This window comes from Clupea harengus, chromosome 14 (assembly GCF_900700415.2).
Source record: "Clupea harengus chromosome 14, Ch_v2.0.2, whole genome shotgun sequence".
Classification (NCBI taxonomy): Eukaryota; Metazoa; Chordata; class Actinopteri; order Clupeiformes; family Clupeidae; genus Clupea; species Clupea harengus.
The window spans coordinates 23,502,426-23,525,507 of record NC_045165.1 but is presented as its reverse complement, the minus strand read 5'-3'; the positions used below and the strand labels follow the sequence as shown (position 1 = coordinate 23,525,507).

Genomic DNA, 23,082 nt, shown 5'->3' with positions numbered 1-23,082 from the left:
AAGGTCTCTAATGCAGATATCAATGATCCCTGAGAGAGGCTATCAGAGTGGAATTGGCTGACGGGGATGTCACCGTGCGCATGAAAAATGATGGATCCAATTTGTACACTCCTGCGCTCCATCCTTCTGGCGGTGCTCGCGAGCCGCAGCCGGCGGTCGTTAAAAGAGGAAGCAGGCCAAATAGCTGGACCTTCAGTCTGTGAGCGTGCGCAGCGGTTAAATTGCCACTTTACCTGGCATTTCATTCGTCTGTCACTGGGACCAAGGCAGCTCTCACAGAGTCAACGATGACAACTTAAAGTGAACTTTCAAGAAAAATAATAACAGCCCTTGCTTTTCATCTATTCTTCATTTGTTTCACTCGCCAAGGACAAGAATGTACAGTATTAAAGAATAAATGCCTTAGTCTTTCAACTCGTCCAATTGTGTCTTCTGCAGAGTAATATATGTTCCTTCACTCACAAAACATGCGGTGCAGATTACGAAACAGCTTTGCAATGGTCACCACACCAAATATTTATTTGGGTCAGAAAGTGAGGTAACGGCTAGTGGGGACGGTACCACTCTGAAACTTTAAACTTTAAACTCAGGGTCTGCGATCCGGTACCTCCGGCGCTGACACCCGGATTCTGTTTTAATGGAGTGACTTCGGGAGGCAGCGGCAGCTTGATCTACTGCCGCACGGCGACGTGCCCTTGAGGCGAGAGGTAAATTTGTGAAGTTAATCACTTAATGAGGCCAATTAAACATAGGAGAGCCCAGGTGTAATGAGCGCCACCTCAGCGCCCGCAGCAGAATGAGGGGTGATTTCCCGCTCAGGGAGAGGGGGTGGGGTGCAGACGGCCGCGTTTAATCCCCTTCTCCACTAGGGCTCGGCCCACGCCTCCCAATGAGGTCAGTCACGTGGGGTCCACATCGCCACACACACACTATAAAGATGTGTTTACTTCGACTTCAGTGTCAGCCATGGCAACTTAGAAAAAGCGAGAAAGAATGGATCCAGTACACTGATGAATTAGGCCATGTATCAGGGCTGGCGGTTCTAGGTTCAGGAAATGTGCACGGGAAGGGACTGTGCAGGACCCTGGCGCTTGTGTTTGGTTAAGACTGCTAACAAGATTACTACATGATGCACTGGAAGATAGCAAGTAGGCATAAATGTATAATGGAGGCTGACCATATTCCGAAACATGATAGTCTGCGCTATGATATGACAACATGTGTTCTTTGGCTCCATCTCGTCAATAAATATTAGAGTAACTTATGACCGTGTTAGAGAAACAATTACAGAGATGGCTACATAAATCATGGTTGCGTCATCCAAAACAAAGTGTGCGGTCAGTGTGCCTTCCTTTCCACAGTAACAAGCTCATCCACTTTAGATTCAACATGGTGGCATAATATGATTAGAGATTTAAAGTGGCTGATATCATTTTTTACATGAAATTGTTTGTAGCTCTTTTTGCTTAATGACACCTCATTCCTCCAGGAGTAGGCTGTACACAAGCACTCAGTAAGCCTTACAGGTGCATAAATCACCACAAGCCTACTTATGAGCATAAGTGCTTTCTATCTCAGGTAAGTGATCTCAGCATAAACCCTGAAAGAGGCCCTAGAATGGCAAAGGTGAAAAATGGTAAAGGTCACAATGAAGAGCGGCATTATGGGTAAAATCCATATCCTCTTCTCTGATGGCCGCCACTTAAGATCGAGGCTGAATTTGTGACACTGGAGTGAGACACTTTCCACCTCTTTACATTTTTGATCCCTGGCATTTTAAAACACTACAGAACGCACCAGAACACACAAATACAGCCTGGTTGTCCAAAACTACTCCAGCTGAAACATACTACTGAAGTGCAGATCTCAGTATCACACGGGATCACAGTCTCTTTGTTTATTTCCAACCAAAAACCAGGAGAACATCTCTAAAGCTCATCATGGAGTAACCACTGACAGTCTGGTAACACTCTGGACAGATCCTTCATTTCACCCTACAATAACCAGCAACCATTTTTCTCATTATAGAAAAAAAAGAAGAAGAAAAAATGAGAAGGTGAGTTGTTATGTGGGCACCTAAAAACGTGGCTGTGATTTACACTTAATCCGTCATTATCGCGCCTTTGAAGTGACCTCACCTCACCGTGTTCCAGCCGCGACCCAGAAGCACTCTCCTCAGCCGCCATCTCCTCATTAACCGCAGGGAAATAAAGCTCCGCCGCACAGGACTTTGATGTTCCCCCGACGTCCACGCGCCAAGGCGAAAACATTACGGCCTTTAATCAATTACCGGTCTCACCTTTGGGGCAGTACATTCATTACATCTGATAGGAACAGATAAAGGACAATATTCCGGCTGCGTGTCAAGATTGAAACCAAGGTAATAGCGAAGATATGAGGTGACTTAAAGTAGGCAATTTTTTTTTTTTATGCCGAACATATCATTGCCTCACTGGATTAACATATGCAGCCTCACAGGAAATCTAAAGTGACTTTGGAGACATAATTTATGTTCGAAGAGATTTATTACCTTATGATCACTGCAGAAACAGATCTCCTCAAGAGGTCCGCATATGTTGCAGGTAAATGATATCCATTATAAAACTTTATCACAGCAATGAAACGAAGTGAATCCATCAAAAAGACATGGTTCTTCATTATGCAAAGCAGATTTCAAATCACTGAAATATGTATCAGAGGTCTAAATATGATTAATTGCCAACAAAGGCCTCACCTACACTTAAAGGAAAACATCTATTCAGACCATCATCAAGAACAAAGAGAAGGTTTTTTGCAAAACATCTGAAACTCAAACACAACTGTGGTTTCACAGGAGACGGAGGAAAAAAGTCCTCTTTCATTGAAATGCATGGCCACCTACATGGCATCTCCGTACTATTAAAAACAAACAAAAACAAAACAAATCGGGTAAACAGCGGGGATCCCAGGGGAATATAATGCGGGATTGCTTTGATAGACTCACATGCAGGACTGCCCTCTGGACCTCTCCTAGAACTAAAACACCTCCAGCAGTGCTGGCCACACAAAGCCGGGGCGGCACGTCACACATGCAAATGGCGTGATGCCCTCCCCGAGCGGTGCCTCATCAGATGCGACACCCAGGCGGGATGCTAATCTGTGAGCTGTGTGTACACACGGAGGCATCATGGCCATCTGCCCTCACAACTCTGGGCATCCATCTTACTGGGGACACAATGAGCCTGGGCACGCTGGGACAGTCGGAGCCCAGGGAGGAGGGAGGAGGTGTGAACAGAGAGAGGGAGTCGGGGAGGGAGAGGAAGAGGGAAATGTACCATCTGAATCATTAGTTCCCTCTTCAGATAGCTGTGGATGGGAAGGCCGTTTTTTAAATCTAAACTATTTTACTCACATTTTCAACTTCAATCTGATGTTTACAGTTTATGGAGGTAAGGTCAACACTGTAAGGTTAATAACAATAATAATAATAATGGTTGAATAATAATAAAAGTTACAGTTATGTTCAAATGGAACTTACTCCTTTTCAGTAAATGTTATCCTCTATCTAGGCAACCGATGCACATTCTTTACATATATCAACACTAATTCTAAATCCTTGTCAGACCCTCAGTCCTCCAGATGAAAAGAGCATTACTACTTCCTCAAAGGGTTGTGCTGGTCATGTTAAGTCTCCCCTGCACCTTCCCCACTGCCAAGCTACCAGTCTCCACAGTCAGCAAGCGCACGGCAGATGATATCATCTGGGATTTTTCCATTTGTTTTTATTTTTAGACCGTTTCCTCAGCGCAGCCCAATCAGCCGCCCAGGCCCCCAGTGATCCTGCCGCTCACTCCCTCGCTCGCCTCTTATCAGGCACTGGGGGCTTTTAGCCTCAGCTTCCAGCCATTAACAGGGACTAACCGGAAAGGCTGTGTGGAAAAAAAAGAAAAAAGAGAAGAGTGGCCTCCTGGTGGCTCCAGATGACGTCAGCGCTAAAGAGGGCCCTGAGGCACTGCGGATCGTCTGCTGAGGAGCCCTCGCTCTCTCCCTCTCTTTCTCTCCCTCTCTCTCTCCCTCTCTTTCTCTCCCTCTCTCTCTCCCTCTCTTTCTCTACCTCTCTCTCCCCCCTCTCTTTCTCTCCCTCTCTGTCTCTCCCTCCCTCTTCTCTGGCCCCCAGAGGAGGGCCTTAGCCACTAAAGCTGTCATGTAAATCCTGCAAAGAGGGGCCTAAACCCGAGACGTGCATGAGCAAGCAGGGGGGTACGCTTACCTGCAGAAGGAAGCATACAACCCCTTGGATGGTAATGTCAGTGCGCATTTGAAATCAGTCAGCTGGGCGTGACGATGCATAACTTCCTGTCATCCTACTCAGCACTTTAAATGCCCACTGAGTAATTATTCTAGGCGCAGCATCATCATTTAAAAGCGATTCATGATTCATCTCCACAGTGGTGCTTGGGATATACTTATCATACATATCTCCATCTGCAGTGTCCTCTAGCACTTCCTGGCACGCCGTAATTCTATTTCTGTGCCTGTCCCTATCCTGCACATACCAACAACATTATGTGCATATGCTACTTATGAAATCAGAGGCAGCTTACACATTCTGTGGCCTTCTGCAGATGCAATGAATTGTGTGTACACGGATCGTATCTAAGCCTCTGGCTGCACATAGTGGGGCAGTAGTGGTTTCCTCTCTATCAGTGGTGCTACATGCATACACTAGTTGTTATAATGTAATATATGTTTTGAAATTTTCATTATTTTTTATTAGTCTTTCAGTTTTTTATTTCAGTTTAGTTTAAGTAAGTTTTACGAGTACATAAGTAGTTTAATTTTCATTTTTATTTGGAGAAATTGAAATAGCAACTACCGTGCAAATCAAGGGGGAAACCAAAAGCATTAACTATAATAACCCTGCCATACACACATACTGACTTACTCTCCAACACATGAAACTATTGACTTGCATTAAGGCATGCACACACACACATGCACACACACACAAACGCACACACACACACACACACACACACACACACACACACACACACACACACACACACACACACACACACACACACACACACACACACACACACACACACACACACACACACACACACACACACACACACACACACACACACACACACACACAGACTCTGAAATGAGGAGGAGGCACAAATGAGAGTGCTTGTACACACGCACACACCTTTTAGAGTTACAATATTTACCACAAAGTTTACCCAGCTCAGATAATTGGGTAATTTTCATAATGGTCCGGACTGCTTTGACAGTGTGCTGAGGAGTAGCGTGCTTTAGGTCCTCCGAGCATTCGGCATCGCTATTTGCTTATGCATGACAAAGAAATCCCAATGCACGGTCTAACCATTTGAGGTCAGCTTGTATAGCCTTGCATTCAAATTAATACAATTTTAAGTCAATTTCATTGAGCTGAAATAACTGCAAGTCTGCACTTGCTAATGAGGTCAAGGCACCAAAAGGCAAGAAAGAATAAATTGATTGCTACATATTACTACACTTTGGACTTATTAGCTTAATTGAAGCACATGAGGGGTCAGTGGAGTACAACAAGTGTATACATTCAGGGCTGTTTTAGGCGGCAGAATTGACTAAACCGGCAGTCAATAAGGAAATGTTTCAGTGTGTGTGATAATTAGATGCATTCAGCAAACTTGCAAGTCTGTAACTGCTCTGGATTAAAGACGGGGGACCTGCATAATCAGCTATCTAAAAGTGATGGACTATTGTATATGGCAGTGGCACAGAAAATAGGAAGCTGCCATTCTACACAGCCTTTATTCGAATAGCATTCAATTTGGTCAGGTTTACCCATATGCAATACTGCTGACACACAGGTGTTTCTGTATTCATTAATACAGTGCTCTAGTTGAATTGAATTCATAAGTTTCTTAAGCCACCCTTTCTTCTCTCTCTGTTACTAGCTATCATGTACTATTATCACTAACATTTAAATGAGCGAATCATGTTATAAATGTTCTGTTTTGAAACACTGTAATGGCACTTCACATTTACAGTCATGGACAAAAGTTTAAGACCACTCGCAGGGATTGCATCACATATTAAATTGATTGCATGAGATTGCGTCAGCCTATTGTGGTCACTTTTCAATTGACCATCAGTATTTCGCTCTTTTGCCTTTCCTAAAAACAAAATGGGTTAAAAAAAAAAAAACATCACTCATGGACGCCCAGACCGCTTTCTGTCTGAATAAGTCCCTGAATTTACAAATGTCACGACTGCATTTTGAACATCAGTCTTACTACACTCACTAATTACTTGTTCAGAGTATCCTTCCTGATGAAGAACAACAATTTGTGCCCTCTGGACTTCCGTGAGTGACGCTTCCTAATCATTTCCGTGGGTACATTTTCTCAAGAGTGGTCTTAAACTTTTGTCTATGACCGTAAGGGACACTCTCCTATGCTTCCATAACCACTAAAGCCACTGTAATGAGTTAACCAGCTTAACTTGATGCAATGTACAGTGAATGGCACTGTGTCACCTCTTGTGAAGAGACAAAATAAAAAATGACAAAAGTAGTATCTGTCTAAAGATGCGACACAGACAGAGAACACTACTGAGAATCTCTTGTACATGCAGACAAGAAAAACATCTCCATTAGGCTACATTATGAGCAGTGTATTGGCTATTATATGTATAAGTGGTGGTTGAGAGGTTGTTGAGCTTCTTCATTTGGGCTTGGAGCCTGCTGACAATTTACAGACTGATTGAGCATCACAGAGGCCACACACGCTTACAGCTGGAGATTAACCTTTTATTTACATGGACTTTATTATCTGTTGTGAAGGCATATAAAAGATAATATTGTTTTTACAGCTGCATTGCTTCTCAACCCTTGGCAGCACTCTCCTGAAGGCAACTTTCCCCCAATAATGCTGGATCATGAACCTTCTGACTGGAGGTATGTACAAAATGATTTATTATGTAGGTATTTACAAAAAAAAGGCTGTTCACCCATTAAACCCACACTGTAACACTTCTCAAAGATCTAGTAGTAATTCTGTATCTAGACCTAAATAACCTCACAGTACATAACACATTCAAACCAATAGATGAAGATGTTTTACAGGAACATGATGAAAAAGTGGCAAGTGACAAGACAACTCTGCATCTTATACTATTGTGTTACTGTGTTGGGCTCCCATTTGAACAGCACCGTCTCACTGACAATTACTATGCACACCTGTAACTGGCCATTTCATAAAAAAATAGAAACCTTAGAGTCTGCAACGGTATTTCATTAACTTCCTCAAAGGCCAGCTGTTGTCCTTCTATATGAGTCTAATTTACTCAGTGAAGTAGCATAATTACACCAGAGGGGGCTCAGGCTATACTGCATTGTTTTGCATTTTCTGCTCATGTTATGAAGTTAAGTTAAACAGGAATTAAAGTCTGACCTGCAGGTCAACGATTGCTCTTGTTTAACAAATCTTCCTACCTCAGTGCCTTGAAGCACCATGGCCGCGAGCACCATGTGTATATTTTGATCCACTCCAATATCAGTAGGTTACTGATTCTACTGGTTTTAATCATCGTAGTTATTCTTCTGGGGGTGACAAGTCTATCTCAAGAGGAGTTCTACTGCACACCCCGCATGCTGATGTGGCAAAAGCCCCCCCAAAATAATTCATCAGAAAAACTACAAAAAAGAATTCATCAAAAGTGCTACTCTTCAGCCCACTCAAGACCTTTGCTTCTTAATAATTAATCCCTGCAATTAGGCAACTTACCACGCACTCACTGTGAGGGCCCATGCAATATTCATAACAATGCATAATTATGCAATATATCCTTGAAATAAGAGGCTATATATCCACTGCAGGGCTGTCAAGATGCAGACATTTTTATTTCGTTTAAAACAGTTTCATCTTGCACACGGGGAGGGAGGATTCCCATGCTGTGACTGCGACGGGACTGGCTGTCTTCACTGTGAGGATGGGAGCAAACCGCCAGCATTGGTGATGCACTCAGAACGACAGGGGTGCCAATATCAAAGTGCATAAAATGCAACAAAGGCCTACCTTGTAAAATAGGTCGATCATTGATTCTGTCAACATGAGAAGTAAAAATGGCATCAAATTAAAATGGAGCAGAGATGGGCTGTCTGAGAGGCATTGTATGATAAATTATACATAATGTTCATCCCCAGCCTGGATAAGAGTCTTGAAGGCCTTGATGGCGCCTGAAGCAAATACGAAACTGTGGCAAGAGTGGACACACTGGACAACTATGGCTTTCATCTCGAGACACGGTTCAAAGCTGGCCGCGAACAGAGCAAACTGGCAATCAAAGCTAATGTATAACTGGGCAGTGGTGCACTTCACAAGGGCTCCATCATCAGAACGGCAGCCGAGATCACACGGAGACGAATCCCCTCTCTGCTCATCACAATGGCAGATTCTCCATGCCGCGTCTTTGGAACATATTATCTCTCCTCCATGTTGGAAGCTATGGCTGGTAGTGCGGCTTTGAAGGCAAATAATGTCATGTGTATGATAAATGGGCGGACATAAAACGTGCAATTCTGAACTTTGTCATACTTAACAAATGCCTTCTCTCTCAGGGGAATTCACAAATCCACAAGGATATTATTTGCACTGCACTGGAGCCCAGTTTCAAAAGCACTGTCACATGAAATGTAGTGGAGCTGATGATTCAAGCATGAGTAACGTGTACTATATTATATATGTCAACGATGAGGTTCAGTGGCGAAGTCTCCCAAGTTCCAAAGCATACATCATAACCATTACACATAAACCACATTGTAAAATATATAAAGGACTTATAAAATATACAATCAAAACATAACAAATGTTGACAGCTTTGGACATACCTCTGGATCAACGTCATCCAATTCTGTAGTCGATGTTTCCTTTTTGTTTTTGTCTAAAACACAAGAAAAAAACAGTTGTGAAAACAAAAACATGAAATATCCACTAGTTAACACCACCACCAGTAGCAAGCCTTCCTTGATAAATATCCCATCTTTAATAGCGACATCGTTGGCGCACACAGATCATTTACATTTAAATAAAAGTAAAAATCAGGCTTCCGTAAAGGTCATCACTCAGGTATGATCCCCCACGGAGAAGACTGAAATTCATTGTTCATTAACTTGTGTGCGGTATAATTTAACATGACAGGGCCAGCTACCCCGCTGCATGTGTGCATGCAGGACAGAGCCGGGCCGAGTCTGACATGACTGAACACATCTTCATGTCTGAGATCAATCACGATGGTTTACAACTCGCGGCACACAGCGCTAACCGTTACCATAAATTACAAGCTTGTTGTTCGTATTTTTCAATAACTTTTGAAGGAGAGCCTCCTCGACGAGTGGCCCTTTTTCAAATTGAACAAAAGCAAGAGCAGATATTCGACAGATTTCCTGTTTCCACCCATTGGAAAAGCGCCATGTGGTTTTCAAAAACCTGGCCTGGTGGTATACATTTTGATAAAAAGCAGACATAAGCCTTAAGGTTTTTTTTAATTTTTTTTATCCCTGTTAAGTTTAAGATTCCTTGCGCGCCTCAAAATATGTCTTGAATCAATGGCATTAGTGGTGATCAATTGTGCTGTCAAACAAAATAAATAGCGATCTAACCCACCACCCCTTCCTTTATGTGGTAACACGGCATTTAGGGGCCTCCACACTTGCACCTTCCATAAGAAATGTGTGATCTTAAAGGGGGCATCATCAGAGGCGCTCCTGCCAGTGGCAGAGCCCAGACACTTGGTGAATATTTAAAAGGCTTCCCATACCCTATGGACTTTATCATTCCGTTTCATGGTAAACATATGGGGTACAGCATATTCATTCAAATTGATCAAGAACATTGCTAGAATACACAACGCTGAGACGAACACGCATGAGATAAGAAGCAAGTCAATACGAGCCTGAAGCGCTGTCTGACAACCTGTGTGATACAGTGAAAGATTACAAAGACAGCCCACTGCATAGCAAGCATCCCAAATGTAAAACTCTGTTACTGCTATATCAACTTCCTCAAATGGAGGATTCTGCGTGACAGACTTTGGTCCCGGCTCAGTATTCACAGGGTGCCAACGAGAAAAGCCCAAATGCTGTTCTGATGAGGTGTTGAATATAAATTTTGCCTTTGGCTTGGATACATCGCTCCAACATAATAGGGAAGCCTGCTGTGAGTGTGGGGTAGAAGATTGGTCCTGGTGTCCAACCAAAAAGCCATGGCTTAGTTGCAGTAATAACCCCCATCCCTCTCACTTAAGTCACCCAGTGGAATTCAGACACGGAGATTGGCAGAGCCTCCGTCTGTCCCTCAAAACACCTTGTTCTTTGTAACCTGTTAGAGCAAATTGCATATCCAGTATTCCAGGCACACTCCCCCGACAACGCCGCGCTTCCTCCCGGTACACAAATCATGTCTTTACAGAACCAGATTCAAAACATCACAATCTTTTCCACGCTTGTGTTGTTTTGCGCAAATAAAAAAAGTCGAGGGGCTCCAAAAGAAACCAGCCTCTTTCTGATTTCCTGCAACAAGACTCATGAAAAATAGAGAAAAAGTACGAGTCTCGTTGCAGCTGATGGAACACTCTAACACACAGCGTACAGGTGTACTTAATAATACACCAAGACACAGGGATGGAAAGGTAACCTTCAAGACAGATGGTATTTATAATGTATGGAAGCTCTCCCAGATGTTAGCCCTGCACATGAGGATCTAGTGACATGGGAGGGAAGCTGGTAACACGGAGTGTATTAGCGGTTTCTTTATGTGTGTATCGTGTTCGCTGGGGCTGCAGGGACTTTGGGCCGCGATGCCACAGCTCTTTGATGAACTCACCCTTGAAAAACTTGGACATCCGTGTCCGTATTCCGCACAGCTTTGACGCTCGCCGCTCCACTTTCTGCTTCTAGAACATAAATCAGAATCTGACGCTTTGATCTAGTTCCATTTACATTGCTCTAAAAACAGCATTTTTAGCACTCACATTAAGGCTTGTGTAAATATAACGCTCATGTCATTTGTGAAATTCAAACAGGCACCGGCAGAACCAAGCTACCAAACTACCAACTTAATGAATCCAACTTCTTTTTTCTAGGGCTGTGATTTACATATTTACTGCAGTGTGTCACAGAAATGTCCTTATTAGCTAAGCTCTAGTGGTTAGACTATAATCTAATGGTTCTGGGCAAATGCAAAGCATCACTGAAGTAATTCTATCTGATTTTATCTGAATTAATATGCACATTGGCCATGCTTAATAAGAAGAAATACATCTGCGCGCATTCATTTTCTGGGATCTGGGAGTGAAGTCATGCATCAGGAAGTATGGAACCTAACCGGTCAGGGTGGGGAACAGACAGGACCCAGAGATAAAACACACCAAAGCGGATCCTGTGTACCAGTCTTTAACACTGCAGCGTCTGTGGCCATGAAAGTAAGATAATAAAACTCTGTTTTTCTAAGTGGTTCAATGGCCCGGTGAGGAATCCCAGAACATCTCACTCTGATTAATGACTAGCCACCAGATAATAAACAGTAATTGAATGGTATATTGCAGTGGGACTAAAAGCCAGGAGGAGTGCCTCTTGCTGCAGAAGCCAGTGACATCGTCTGGGGTTGATTATAGTTGACCTTGCGTGTGAGCGGGGCTTCAAAACAGCTAACCTAAGCTGGAGAATGGTAGCCAGAAAACAGCGGAAGATAAATGAACAGATACTGCATTGGCAAAAAGGGAGAAGATCAATGGCCCGATCAATAACTATTTGATTTTTATCACAAAATTCTGCAGAAGAGGAAGACGATTGATCAAACATCCCTGGTCGCACTGGCATATCTAACAATATTAATTAAGAAAAAATGCTTAGCTGACTGACTGATAAGTAAGCCAATATTATTAAAATCAAAACAAACCACCACCATGAACAGAACATTACACAGGCATATACACATTACTACCCTTGTATATTATGTTCCCCCACACCGCTGTCTCTTGTCCTTAGGCGTAACACATGAGGACAAAGCAACAGTCTATCATTCAGATAAGCTGAGGAATAAACAGATTTATATCTATTTATCTGAATGTTGGCCTGACTGTGTAACTTGGCCCCTGCAGGTTTTTCCTGCCAATTATCACACCAGTCACCTCCGGTAACAAACATGTGCAATTGATCACGCACTATATGGTCCTCTATTTGCTTTTAATCTCTCCTCGGCCTGCTTCTCCCTGGCCTCGGCATTGTCTGTGAGTCTAAGTCATTACGACTGGCTCCTACATCACAGGGCCGATCTGCCTGCGTCCCAATTAAGATCGGCCTAACCGGCCACTGCAGAAATCACCATTTCAATTATTTTTCGGCTCAGGGAGTCTGTCGTTTGAACTGAGCGCGAGAAGCACACAACCATTGATTTAAATAATGAGAGTGTCTCCTAAGTATGTCTCTGGTAAGGGCCAATTTCATTCAATTTCAGCTGGAGTATGATTCACGGCATAAAAGTGAGCTATCAGCCATTAGCATTCATTACAGGAGATGAGGAAACAGGAGGAGAATGCTGTGGATGGTCTGAGAGACATAACTGCTAATCCTAAGTACAATTTACTGGTCAACTATAAAAACACAAAGTAGTAGTGCATCAGTAGAATCACTTCAGACGGACAAAAACATGAACAACCTCTTTTTCAACAACGTTCGTCCATCAATTCCATCTTCATACCATTCCTTACATTAAAATTCTCCATTGTGTAAATATAAAGAAAAATACATATAATGTCCAAGCTTTTGTGGTCTTACTTTGAGTAAATAACCAGGTAAAAAAAAAACGATGTTCCTACAGCCTACGGGTTAGTGCATTTTTTCAGTAGGCTTCTAAGGATGCAACCTCTCCTTAAGAGGAATCGCGACAACAGTAAACACAGCAATTCAAGCATGCTATAATGTTACGCATTCAAACCACCTTCTGAGAAGTGGAATCTATTCAGAAGCTATTCCATGTGCCATTGTGATGTGGAATAAACATTGTTAATGGATTACATTGGCCTTGGCATGGGGAAATAATGAGAAAGTATTTATTGTGTACAAGCGCAGAGCAAACACAAAGGCTAGGGTTAATTTTCTGCTTGAATGTAAAGTGTGTGTGGCTCGATTAGCCCACGCATGTTCAGGACGAATTGAATAGGTGAAGACCATCACAGCTGTAGAGGGTCCTCTAGTCTGACACTGTAAATCAAACGGTTTGGAGCAGTTAAGATGATTCTACCAATTAGCTGGATCTGAATGGGGGGGAGATTATGGCCGTGTATTATGCCAAGGCCATTCTCAGGATCTACAGAGGCTCTGATTCAGCTGTTCATATGTGACTGAATTAGATAAGTAATGAATAATGCTATTGATGAGGTCTTTAACAAGGTAATAACTGCTCCCCGAAGTCAATAATTACTCCAATAAGAACATCTTTATTACAAAAGCGCTTACTACAGCAAAAATCACAGCACCACAACATTCCCCTGTGGTTGTAATGGCCTTTGTCTAAAATTATAGTTTTCATTAAATGAAATGCTGAGTGTTATTGATTGTTTAAATAAGACTCAATATCTTCCAGTTTCAAAGGCATATGAAATTGCACAGCATTGTAATATCCCGGTCTATTGTTGTGTGCAATTGTGGGTTATTGTTATGAGGTTCACATTATTATATTTCAACTTAAAGATTATTCGACCTCAATGGACATCCACTGTGGATGAGTGCCATAACTGAGAACAAAGTACACTTTGCTGTTGCTTTCAGCACAAATCTGTTGATGTACAGAGGGAAAGAGGGGTGAAGCTGAAGAGGGAAGGTAAGACAAGGGGCAGAGAGGTGTACATCTAGGCCTTCCTGTGTACTCTTTGTCAAGTGTCTTACCTCTGCCGTTTCCTCAGGTGAAACATCTGACGACTGCACTGGCCCATCTGGTGTAACTGGGGCTGGCACTTTTGCTTTCACTGGGTATCCCTTTGCTTTGCTCAGCCTAGAGTCACCGACTGGCTCCTCTGGAGTCCCAGAAGTTTTGGCAGGAGTCTAGAAGGAACATACCATATAAGTAATGTTTTGAGTATACACCTATAGTGACAACAGTGAAGCAAAAGTTTCACGGCCAGTAGCTCAATAATCTTAATACGTAATTGATAAACCAGATGGATTATTAAGAAACGCTGAGGTTTTAGGGATGTAATGGGGTGCGAAATGTTTTTAATGTGTGTTTCTCAAGGGACATGAGAAATATCTCTAAAACTTGCTGAAGGAGACAGCCCACACTGACCTCCGCCCTGGAGCCCGCTGGTGGCGTTTTCTGAGTTTTGCTGGAACTGAGCTTCCGGGGGAAAGGTTTCGCAGGACTCTTCCCACCACTCTCTGGACGAGGGTAGTCACACTGCTCATCATCCACCGTCTTGGCTTTGACCTACACATATAGGGATTCAGAAGGTTCTAATTTCTAATCCATATGGCTATTGATGTTTCCTAAAACTTAACATTTTATTAGCAGCCTATGTTATTCACATAAGTTACTGTATTCTTCTCCAACATGTACCCAGAGGGGGAAAAACAGACAAACCAACCATAAACCCACAAAAGGCTATCAAAACAAATCAACTAAACCTGCTTGTCCATGTGTATCTAACATCATTGGATAACTAGCAATTTTTGTCTCTCCCTCTAACGGGCTGGTGCACTTTGTTCTCTGTGTGTATTTATCCAGAGAGCGGGGTCTTCACCTGATCAATGGGCAGGTCCACTTGCACTCGGCTATCCTCCTCCACCTCGGCCGCTCCTGCTGTTTCCTTTCTTCTGTCCTTGGCTTTGAACACGCTATCTGCTGTTGAGAGTGATTAATCACAATTTCTTCTCCATTTGGCAGCCAGCTCGGCCTGCCAATCCACAATATCCTCGCTCCGCCTTTTTTTTTTTTTTTCTTTTGGCCCCAAGTCTCAAAGGTGATCAATGATCCTGTCAGAGCCTTTATTTCTTTCAAGTGGACATAAAGAGTCGGCGGCTACTGGAAGCCTTTTCGCACGTCTTTGTCACAAGTTTGGCCACCGCTTACACAGAGAGACTATGAGGTCCAAGAGGCTGCCAGAGACGCTTAACTCTTCGAATACACAGAACAACAACAGCTTTTTTCACAAACACGCCAGGCCAGCGAGTCAACAAGCATCACGCCAAGTGCTGATGTATAATAATGAAGTGCTTGCACAGGCGAAACGGGCAGCATCTTGCCTGGCGATGGGAATGTGAAAAGAAGAACTTGTCACAATGGATCGGGGGGGGGGGGGGGGGGGTTGGCCCTCTGATGCTGTGCCAAGCAAAAACACTGTCTAGCCTCTATTCAAGTTGACTTTTAGCCACAAGACAGACTTGTGAGAAATCAAGGATTAGCAGATATATCACGGGGGCAAATGGTAGGAAGGAGCAAAAAAAAAACTGTTGTGGCAAGAAAACAGCTGTTACTATTAGAAATACTTCACTACACTATATACTAATACTAATACTACGAATTAATACAAAATCTAAACTAGTGTCCGGCAATGCACTTTAATTCCAAGTTAACTGGATGCCACTGATGTCAATGATGAATGTGTCTGAACATGAGGCGCTGTATATATAGCAGTGTAAATATATGAACTGCATTGAGTTTCAACCCATATTAAACTGATTTTATTCCAGGCACAGTCAAGCACAGATATTATAGGTCTTTTCTGCCCGGCGAGCCAAGCAACACAGTTAGCCACACATGATGCTTCATGGTGAGGCGCTATTTGTTAACAGCGAGCAGCCCAAAGACGGGCTCCCTCCGAGGTGATCTCAGCTCTACTCAGCCACATCGCATGCTTAATTATCCCTATGAGGCCAGCTGATGTGTTTAAGAGGAGGCCTGTGGAAAAGGGTGGGCAGTTTTTCCTTTTTTTTTTTTTTTTTCGTTCTCTCTTTTTTTTTCTAAAACCATTAGTGACGGGTTTATAAGGAAGCGCTGCCACAAGGGATGATCAAGTGTCCGAGAAAGAAGTGGCTGGAGACCGGAGCCGAGCCATTCCCGCGGAGCGCGGCGCAGCCACAGACAGCCAGGCCGGCACTAATGTTGTGGCTATGTGGAGGAAGGAAATTCAACTCCATCACTAAGGACTTGCTGGCTCGGCTCTTACACGTAAAATGATGGCCGCTCTCGAATGGAGGCGATTACTCGCTCCCATGACCTCAGAGTATCTATGAGCCACTGCCATACAACAGCTACTCTGGAGCTTCTGTGCGTGTGTAGATATATATATTATGTGTGTGTGTGTGTGTATGTGCCTACACGCACACACACACACATACACACACACAAACACACGCACACACAAAAAAACAAATGCAAGATGACAAGCTTCAGGGCTTTAACTGTCGACAGGCTTGATGACACTTGGTAGATCTCCAAAAAACTGTCACTGACATTATTATCATTATAAATATAACATTTTAGAATGTCAGGTTTATAAGCTGATGCCTTTATTCTATTTGTGATAAATTACTCATGATCAGTTTTGATTCCCCATCAGCGGAAAATTGGAGCATTTTGTTTTTCTTGGCACAGTTAACAAGGCTTCCCGCATACATTTCCAACAAAATGGCCTGATTGAATTCATCCATGATGCATGGTGCTTGATGGTATTTGAAGTTGTGTTTGCTTTAATATGCACCTCGTAGGGCTGGATTCTCTAGAAGACAGGCAGCGTGTTCCCCTGATGTAGGTAGTCTTTTGAGAACAGCTCGTGAATTCAAAGTAATCCCTACCACAAGCCCTTGTTATCTCTGCTGTATACCACACACACACACACACACACACACACAGACACACACACACACACACACACACACACACACGTACACAAGCAAGCACACATACAAATAGAACGCCACACAGCCCACCACACAGTCTGTCTCTCTCTCTATCTCTCTCTCTCACACACACATACATACACATACAGATACACAAACATACACACACACACACACACACACAGAAAATACTGCTGCCTTCAACAAAAACAACAGGTCCAATTCATATCACAGCGACCTGGCACCAGAGAGGGGAAGCAAGCCCACAGCTGCTGCGGGGAGATGTATCTACAGTATAGACTTTCACTGCTTACCCCCCACTGAGAAATGAGACGGAACTCTGGAAGTCCGCATCGGTTTTTTGGCTGTCTGGGACTTGGAGTAGAACTGAGGCAGCAGGGCCCGTAACCCGGGTTCCACACGCACCGGCTCTTCTTCCCGGGAGGGAGATGGGTCTCGGCCATCTACAACAGACTACAGCAAAACAAGAGACACACCCCGGAATTAAAGCTTACAACCTGTAGCCCTTACAAATCTCACAGTCACAATTTCTCACAACACCACGCCTGCTGTTAAACGCTGCGCACCGTAGTAAAAGCTCTCTCCTGTATGCAAATGGTTTCTCTCTTTCACACAGACACACACATTGGGGCACACACAATGATTGGCATACACAGTCGCGCACACATTGAGATACACAAAAAGCATGTGTCTTTTCCCTTTCCCACCTTTTTATATTCTTTTCCCCCATTGACCTCAGTTTTTCATGAGCTGATATGCTTTGCAGCTCCCCCGCGACTAACACTGTATTGAATTCATCTGGTTCCAATACATCCTGCACACAACCTATCAATCACGGGAGAGCACCACCAACTAATCATTTATTGATGAAATGGGGCAGCCATGAATTTCTAAATTCATTCGTCTTATTTATCAAGCCAGATCAAACAATGAGAATCCAAACAAACTTAAAGGGAAGGGGAGTTCCAGAAAATAACTTATTCTTAGCAGACGCCAGACAGCTATTGATGGGGAGGAAGAGAGCGGCTTGGGGAAGAGGAGAGAGAGAGGGAGAGGGAGAGAGAATGAGAGAGAAAACAGTGGGCAGATGAGTTCAGAGTGACGCGCAGACAGCTGGGTATACATCTGAATTAATGCTCCCTCACAAAAGACAATTTTCCCCTGGCAGCCAGTTGAGAGCTCATCTCCTCTGTACTGTAGGTAGTGAGGTGAGGCGCTTCTCTCACTGAAGGAGAAGAAGAGCAGACTTAATGTTTTTTCTTCCCTCTCTCTCTCTCTCTCTTCCACCCTTTCTCCCTCTTTCTATGTGTGTGAGTGTGTTTGCGTGCTGTTAGTTGATTCAGTGTAGAGGCTGGCTTGGGGGCAGTTTACTGATCTTCGCATTCCACAAGAACACACAGTAGGCAATAGTGTTTGCAAGCCAGCTAACACAGGGTCTGGGGAATAGCACTGGTTTGCTTGTTTGCTGTTTTTCTTTTATATAATGCAAAGGCGAACTATGTCCAACATCCTTTTGATTTTCAACAGCTGTTGGCTGGCAAGAGAAAAATAAAACATAGGTCAAAAAAAATAAGTTCCGCAGGCGTATTTGACGTAGACTGGGTTGAAAACAAGTTCATAAAAATTCTGCTGTCTTAAACAAGCCGGAGGAACAAAAGGGCCACAGTGTCACACATGCAGTGCCCCATGAGCTAAACTTGTACGACTGACAGTGAGGTGAAAATCAAACAAAAGAAAAGACAAAAGGAAAAAAAAAACCTGCATAATGAGGTGAAGAAAAGGGATTTTCACAAACATTGAGCAGGAAACAGGAGGTGAAACCAACATTTTATGTGGTGCCCTGACTGCAAGGGGTACCGCGTCCCCAGTGCCCACTGTGCGCCCATTAACGACCCTGAGATGGAAAAGCTGAGATCACGGCTTCGTCTTCCGCGTGCCGCTGCGGCGCTGCATCCTGCCGGGCAGCCGGCGAGTCTGGCTGGAATCAGCGTGAGAAGTCTCCGCAAGGGAGAAGCGTGTCATCTCCGGCCTCTCAAGTGGCAGCACGGAGGAGTCACGGGGAGGACGCGGTGATATGATAGCAGCCATGGGAGTCGGGCATGAAGACATGGACACGGCCTGCAGTATCAGCCAGGCAGCCAGCCACTCCTGCTGGTGCCTGGCTGGGCTGGACGCGGGGGTGCAGGGGGGAGGGGGGGTGGTATAGGTGGCAGGGGATGGTGGACCTACCACCCATCCCCCTAGGATCACCACTCCACTTTTTCCCCAAGCATGAGGTCACAGAGGAGGAAGCAAAAGGTGACGTACCAGTAATGTCAAGGGATGTCAATTTCAACCCAGCTGACTAGTTCCAGAACCTGCTTCAGATACTACAATACACAACAGACTGGTGTTAAATGGACTGCAAGTGACAGGATGAAATCTTTTTTTGTGCTGTGGTTGTTTTTTTTCCTCTTTTCTTTGCCCCTCTTTCCTCCTTTCTGCACCACTGCCTTCCACTGCATTTTCTGCATTCAGCATCTGTGCCGCCAATGGGAAAGACGGTGCTTTCATCTGTGACTTCACCGACTGCTGGTGCCATGGCATTCAGGGTCTGAAGCAGTGTGCCAAGCCTGATATACCACCTCGCTTATGGCGCAAGCTGCCAGGGAGGCACTCAATTCCATAATTCACACAGTCGCTCTGGGATAACCTCACAATTAGTGATGCACAGCAGTGTAGGCTGGGGTTTGGTGCTCTTCTATTTTTTTCCCCCCTTCTCCACACTATGCACAATGACATCATGCACACAGGAGACTGGTAGACATGAGGTGAATAACTTGTGAACATTATGAAATGCCACTGGTATCGGTGAGTCTCTGTCTCCCCCTTCTGGTTTGTACTTCACTGCTCTGTCCTGTGCTTTCCAATGAATGTCATTACAACAGTGAGACGCTGACATAGACATTAAAAAGACCAGACATGAAATCGCATTCAAAATAAAGTAACTATATCAATAAGATATACACCTGGTTGTTGTGTATTAACAAAAGGAAATATATGGACAGCTGGAGTCGACACATGGCTGTCACAATCCAATCATAATGCATGACTGCCACTGACTAGTTAAACAAAGTAAAAACTATGAAGATTAGCCCATAATTGGATTTAATGACATTCACTCTCACCATTTTCCCCTGCAGATAATGCGATTTCCACATTTCAATCAGGTTGATGGAGCATGGTAAACTAATCTGAAAATACTACCTGAATTGTGAAATGTGTGCGTTCTGTTGTCACGTAAATTGTCACGTGGGCCCGTCATTTTTCATGTTTACCGCTAACGGCTGTCACAGCCTCACGTCAGCCTGTTCTCAATCATCTGGCAGAGCTTGCATGTTCTGTCCTTCACTTCTGGTTAAGATGGGAGCCTCATCTTTGTCTTTGACTCTCTCTCTCTCTCTCTCTCTCTCTCACACTCTTTCTCTCTCTCTCCATTCCTGGAAGGCTGGTTATACACTTACATTATCCACTTCATCACAATGCAGTTTAGCCCTTCTGTGGGAGCGTGGGAGCTTTTCAATTGTGCTCCACTGGTAAATCTGTTCCCCCAGTAGAAGTCTGTGCACTTGATCAAGTGGCCCCCGGCTCATCGCACCGGGATTAGCCATCAGAGAGCAAGGTGAGAGGAACTCTATGCCTCATTCAGACAGTGATTGATGAAGGGAATGTCCCAATCCAGATCGCACACCGCCGCTGTGTGAGTCGAGCGGGGGCATCATTGAAATGCTGAGCATGTAGTATATCTTGCAACAATCTGTTGTTCCGCACAACAAACAGTCCAACATAAAAGCCAGAGGATATGTTTCTCTCAACCCAGAGTTTGGTCTATAAGCTGCACTGAAACGCCATCTAAATGATTTTCTCTGTACTGCCAGGATTAATGACTTTGCTCAAGATTCAGTTAACTTCAAAGTACTATGTAACAGTGTCCTATAATACTTACAACTTCCTTTCCTTGTTTCCTTTTCCTTAGAAAATCACTGTAGACAGGAAGAAAAACATATGACTCAGATGACAGAACAAGTCAACTGAATTACAAAAAGAAACAATCAAAATGAAAGCAAAATATTAGGTTTACCTACCCCTTATCTCGAATGACTCCTCTGTTAGGAACCCACTGGAAATACGGCAAGTGTCGGAATCTCTCAACCCCCACAGCCACGTAGTACTGGTTATTCTCTAACTCTGCGCCACTGAGTAAAGGAGTCCCATCTAATGTGCATATCCTTTTTTGAAGAAACGCATGCATTGGTTTATCTTAACAATTGTAATACGCAGTAGTCTCACCCCTATGATACTTAGAACCACCTTAGATACACACATACGAGTCTTTCCAACATCCTTGGCTCAATAGAACCCACCTGTGCACAGCTCCTGTGCGCAGACATGCCCTCTCTGTTACCATGGCCAGTACATGCTCCCAGCTTTTGAGAGTGTACTTTGGTATCAGTATCCGGAATGGTGGAACCAAGATATCTCCGTTGGTAAAAACACTACAAAATATGACGATATGTGACATTGAGAACCACAGTCTTTCCAACACCATTGTGCACACAGCTACAGAAGGGGAATGAGATATTTTGCAGGCTCATTTTTGTGCAGACTATCATAGATGTCTTTCACCCAGCATATTCTTGCTCTAGAATGCATTCCCTTGCAAATATTTTCACTTTAGCATTCATGTATGACGACACTTAAGTACTGCACCGCATTAATAAGCAATTGCATGGTGACACTGAATTCAGGACTTACTTGATGGTGCATGACTCATTAATGTATCTCCTGCAGCGAGCTGGAACCAATATTTTGCTGTGAGTTACAGGCACGATCTGTGAAACAACACAAACTGGGTATTACAGAACTTAATGCTAGCCAGCCAGGCCTTGAGAAAGCAAGACACTTGTTGTTTGTAACTTCAAGCAAGCAAGAAACTTCAAAGCAAGAAATATCTCCCAGGGAGGTTTATTAAAATGAGATTATGTGGTTTCACAAGAGGTCAAATGTGTCAAGAACATAACAGCCAGGGCAGATGAAAGTGCATTGTTTTGATAAACTAACAGCCAGCTTTCCTGCTTTTCTACAGCTAAGCTTTATAGTGACACTACAACAAACTTGTGAAGACTACAGTTCACTCATAATGATTCCAACTGTCACTAATGGCAACACTATTCCCAACTATCAGACATATCAGGCCCACAGTTGTTTGCCTTACCATTGCTTTTTTCTTTCTTGGTGGTTTCATCGTTGATATTTGTAGGTAGCTATTTTGAAAAGAAGCAACAGCATTACTTGGACTTGTATCTGCTCCTAAATGGTGGGAAACTGGTCATCTTAATGCAAATTCATCATTCCATTGACAGTGACAGTTTTCAGCAACCAGTGTTATTTCCGACACAATTAGACGTTGCCTACTTAATTTACTGTAGAGACATGGATTACTGAAAGTCCAGCAACATTTCCAAGAAGTGCCAAGATATGTGAAGGATGAGTGACCTACTCAAGCTTTTTAAACCGTTCCCTTCCAGCTGCTACATATGTCTCCCCATGCTGAAAATGGTCCATGTCAAGTATCCTGTGCCCCTCCCGCGGAGTGTAAATATTTCGCACGGCTCCGAATGGTGCCTCAACACCAAATGTAACTAAACTTAAAAAGCTGTCAAAATGTGACATTTGGCGGTGGTTGATGACAATCTTCCTTCCAGGGTAATAAGAATCTCCATTCCTGTACATGACTACAGTCCTCGAGGGAGGAGGTAGAGCCCTAACGTTACCTGATGAGCCAGGCATTGTTTGTTTGTGCTGTTGCATGTTATTTTAACACGCTAGCCAGTTAACTTAAGTTTGTAACGTTAGCTAGCCAGCTCATTCGCTAAACCATTGAGGTCAAATGGCAAAACTATGGATCTTGCGTTATCTCATGAGGTTTTATGTTCCGTGCCGAGAGCAACGTCATATCAGGTGCCCTGTTCTGGGGTGTCCGTTTTTACCCTAGAATAAAATGATACCCTACTACTGTTCCATGTACCGTTACTCCTTGAGAGGCTAACGTTAGCAAACACCGAATCTGGATGTTGTTTAAGGTGTCTCCAGGGAAACGAGTAGAAAAGCGCGCGTTTAGTAGTGGAATTTAT

At 43.6% G+C, this 23,082-nt stretch overlaps 1 protein-coding gene across 1 annotated transcript; it reads right to left on the bottom strand.

Annotated features, from left to right (window-relative positions):
* Positions 1-7,875: 7,875 nt before the first annotated feature.
* LOC116223578 (doublecortin domain-containing protein 2) lies at positions 7,876-23,023 on the bottom strand. The gene is made up of 13 exons (XM_031580805.2): positions 22,449-23,023; positions 22,164-22,212; positions 21,704-21,780; positions 21,313-21,444; positions 21,034-21,177; positions 20,895-20,931; positions 17,203-17,362; positions 14,791-14,891; positions 14,337-14,477; positions 13,940-14,095; positions 10,878-10,947; positions 8,885-8,937; positions 7,876-8,098 (listed from the first exon to the last, which is right to left on the bottom strand). Exons 1-13 carry the CDS (start codon positions 22,757-22,759, stop codon positions 8,090-8,092), a joined length of 1,440 nt encoding a protein of 479 aa, XP_031436665.2. The 5' UTR covers positions 22,760-23,023; the 3' UTR covers positions 7,876-8,089.
* Positions 23,024-23,082: the final 59 nt, after the last annotated feature.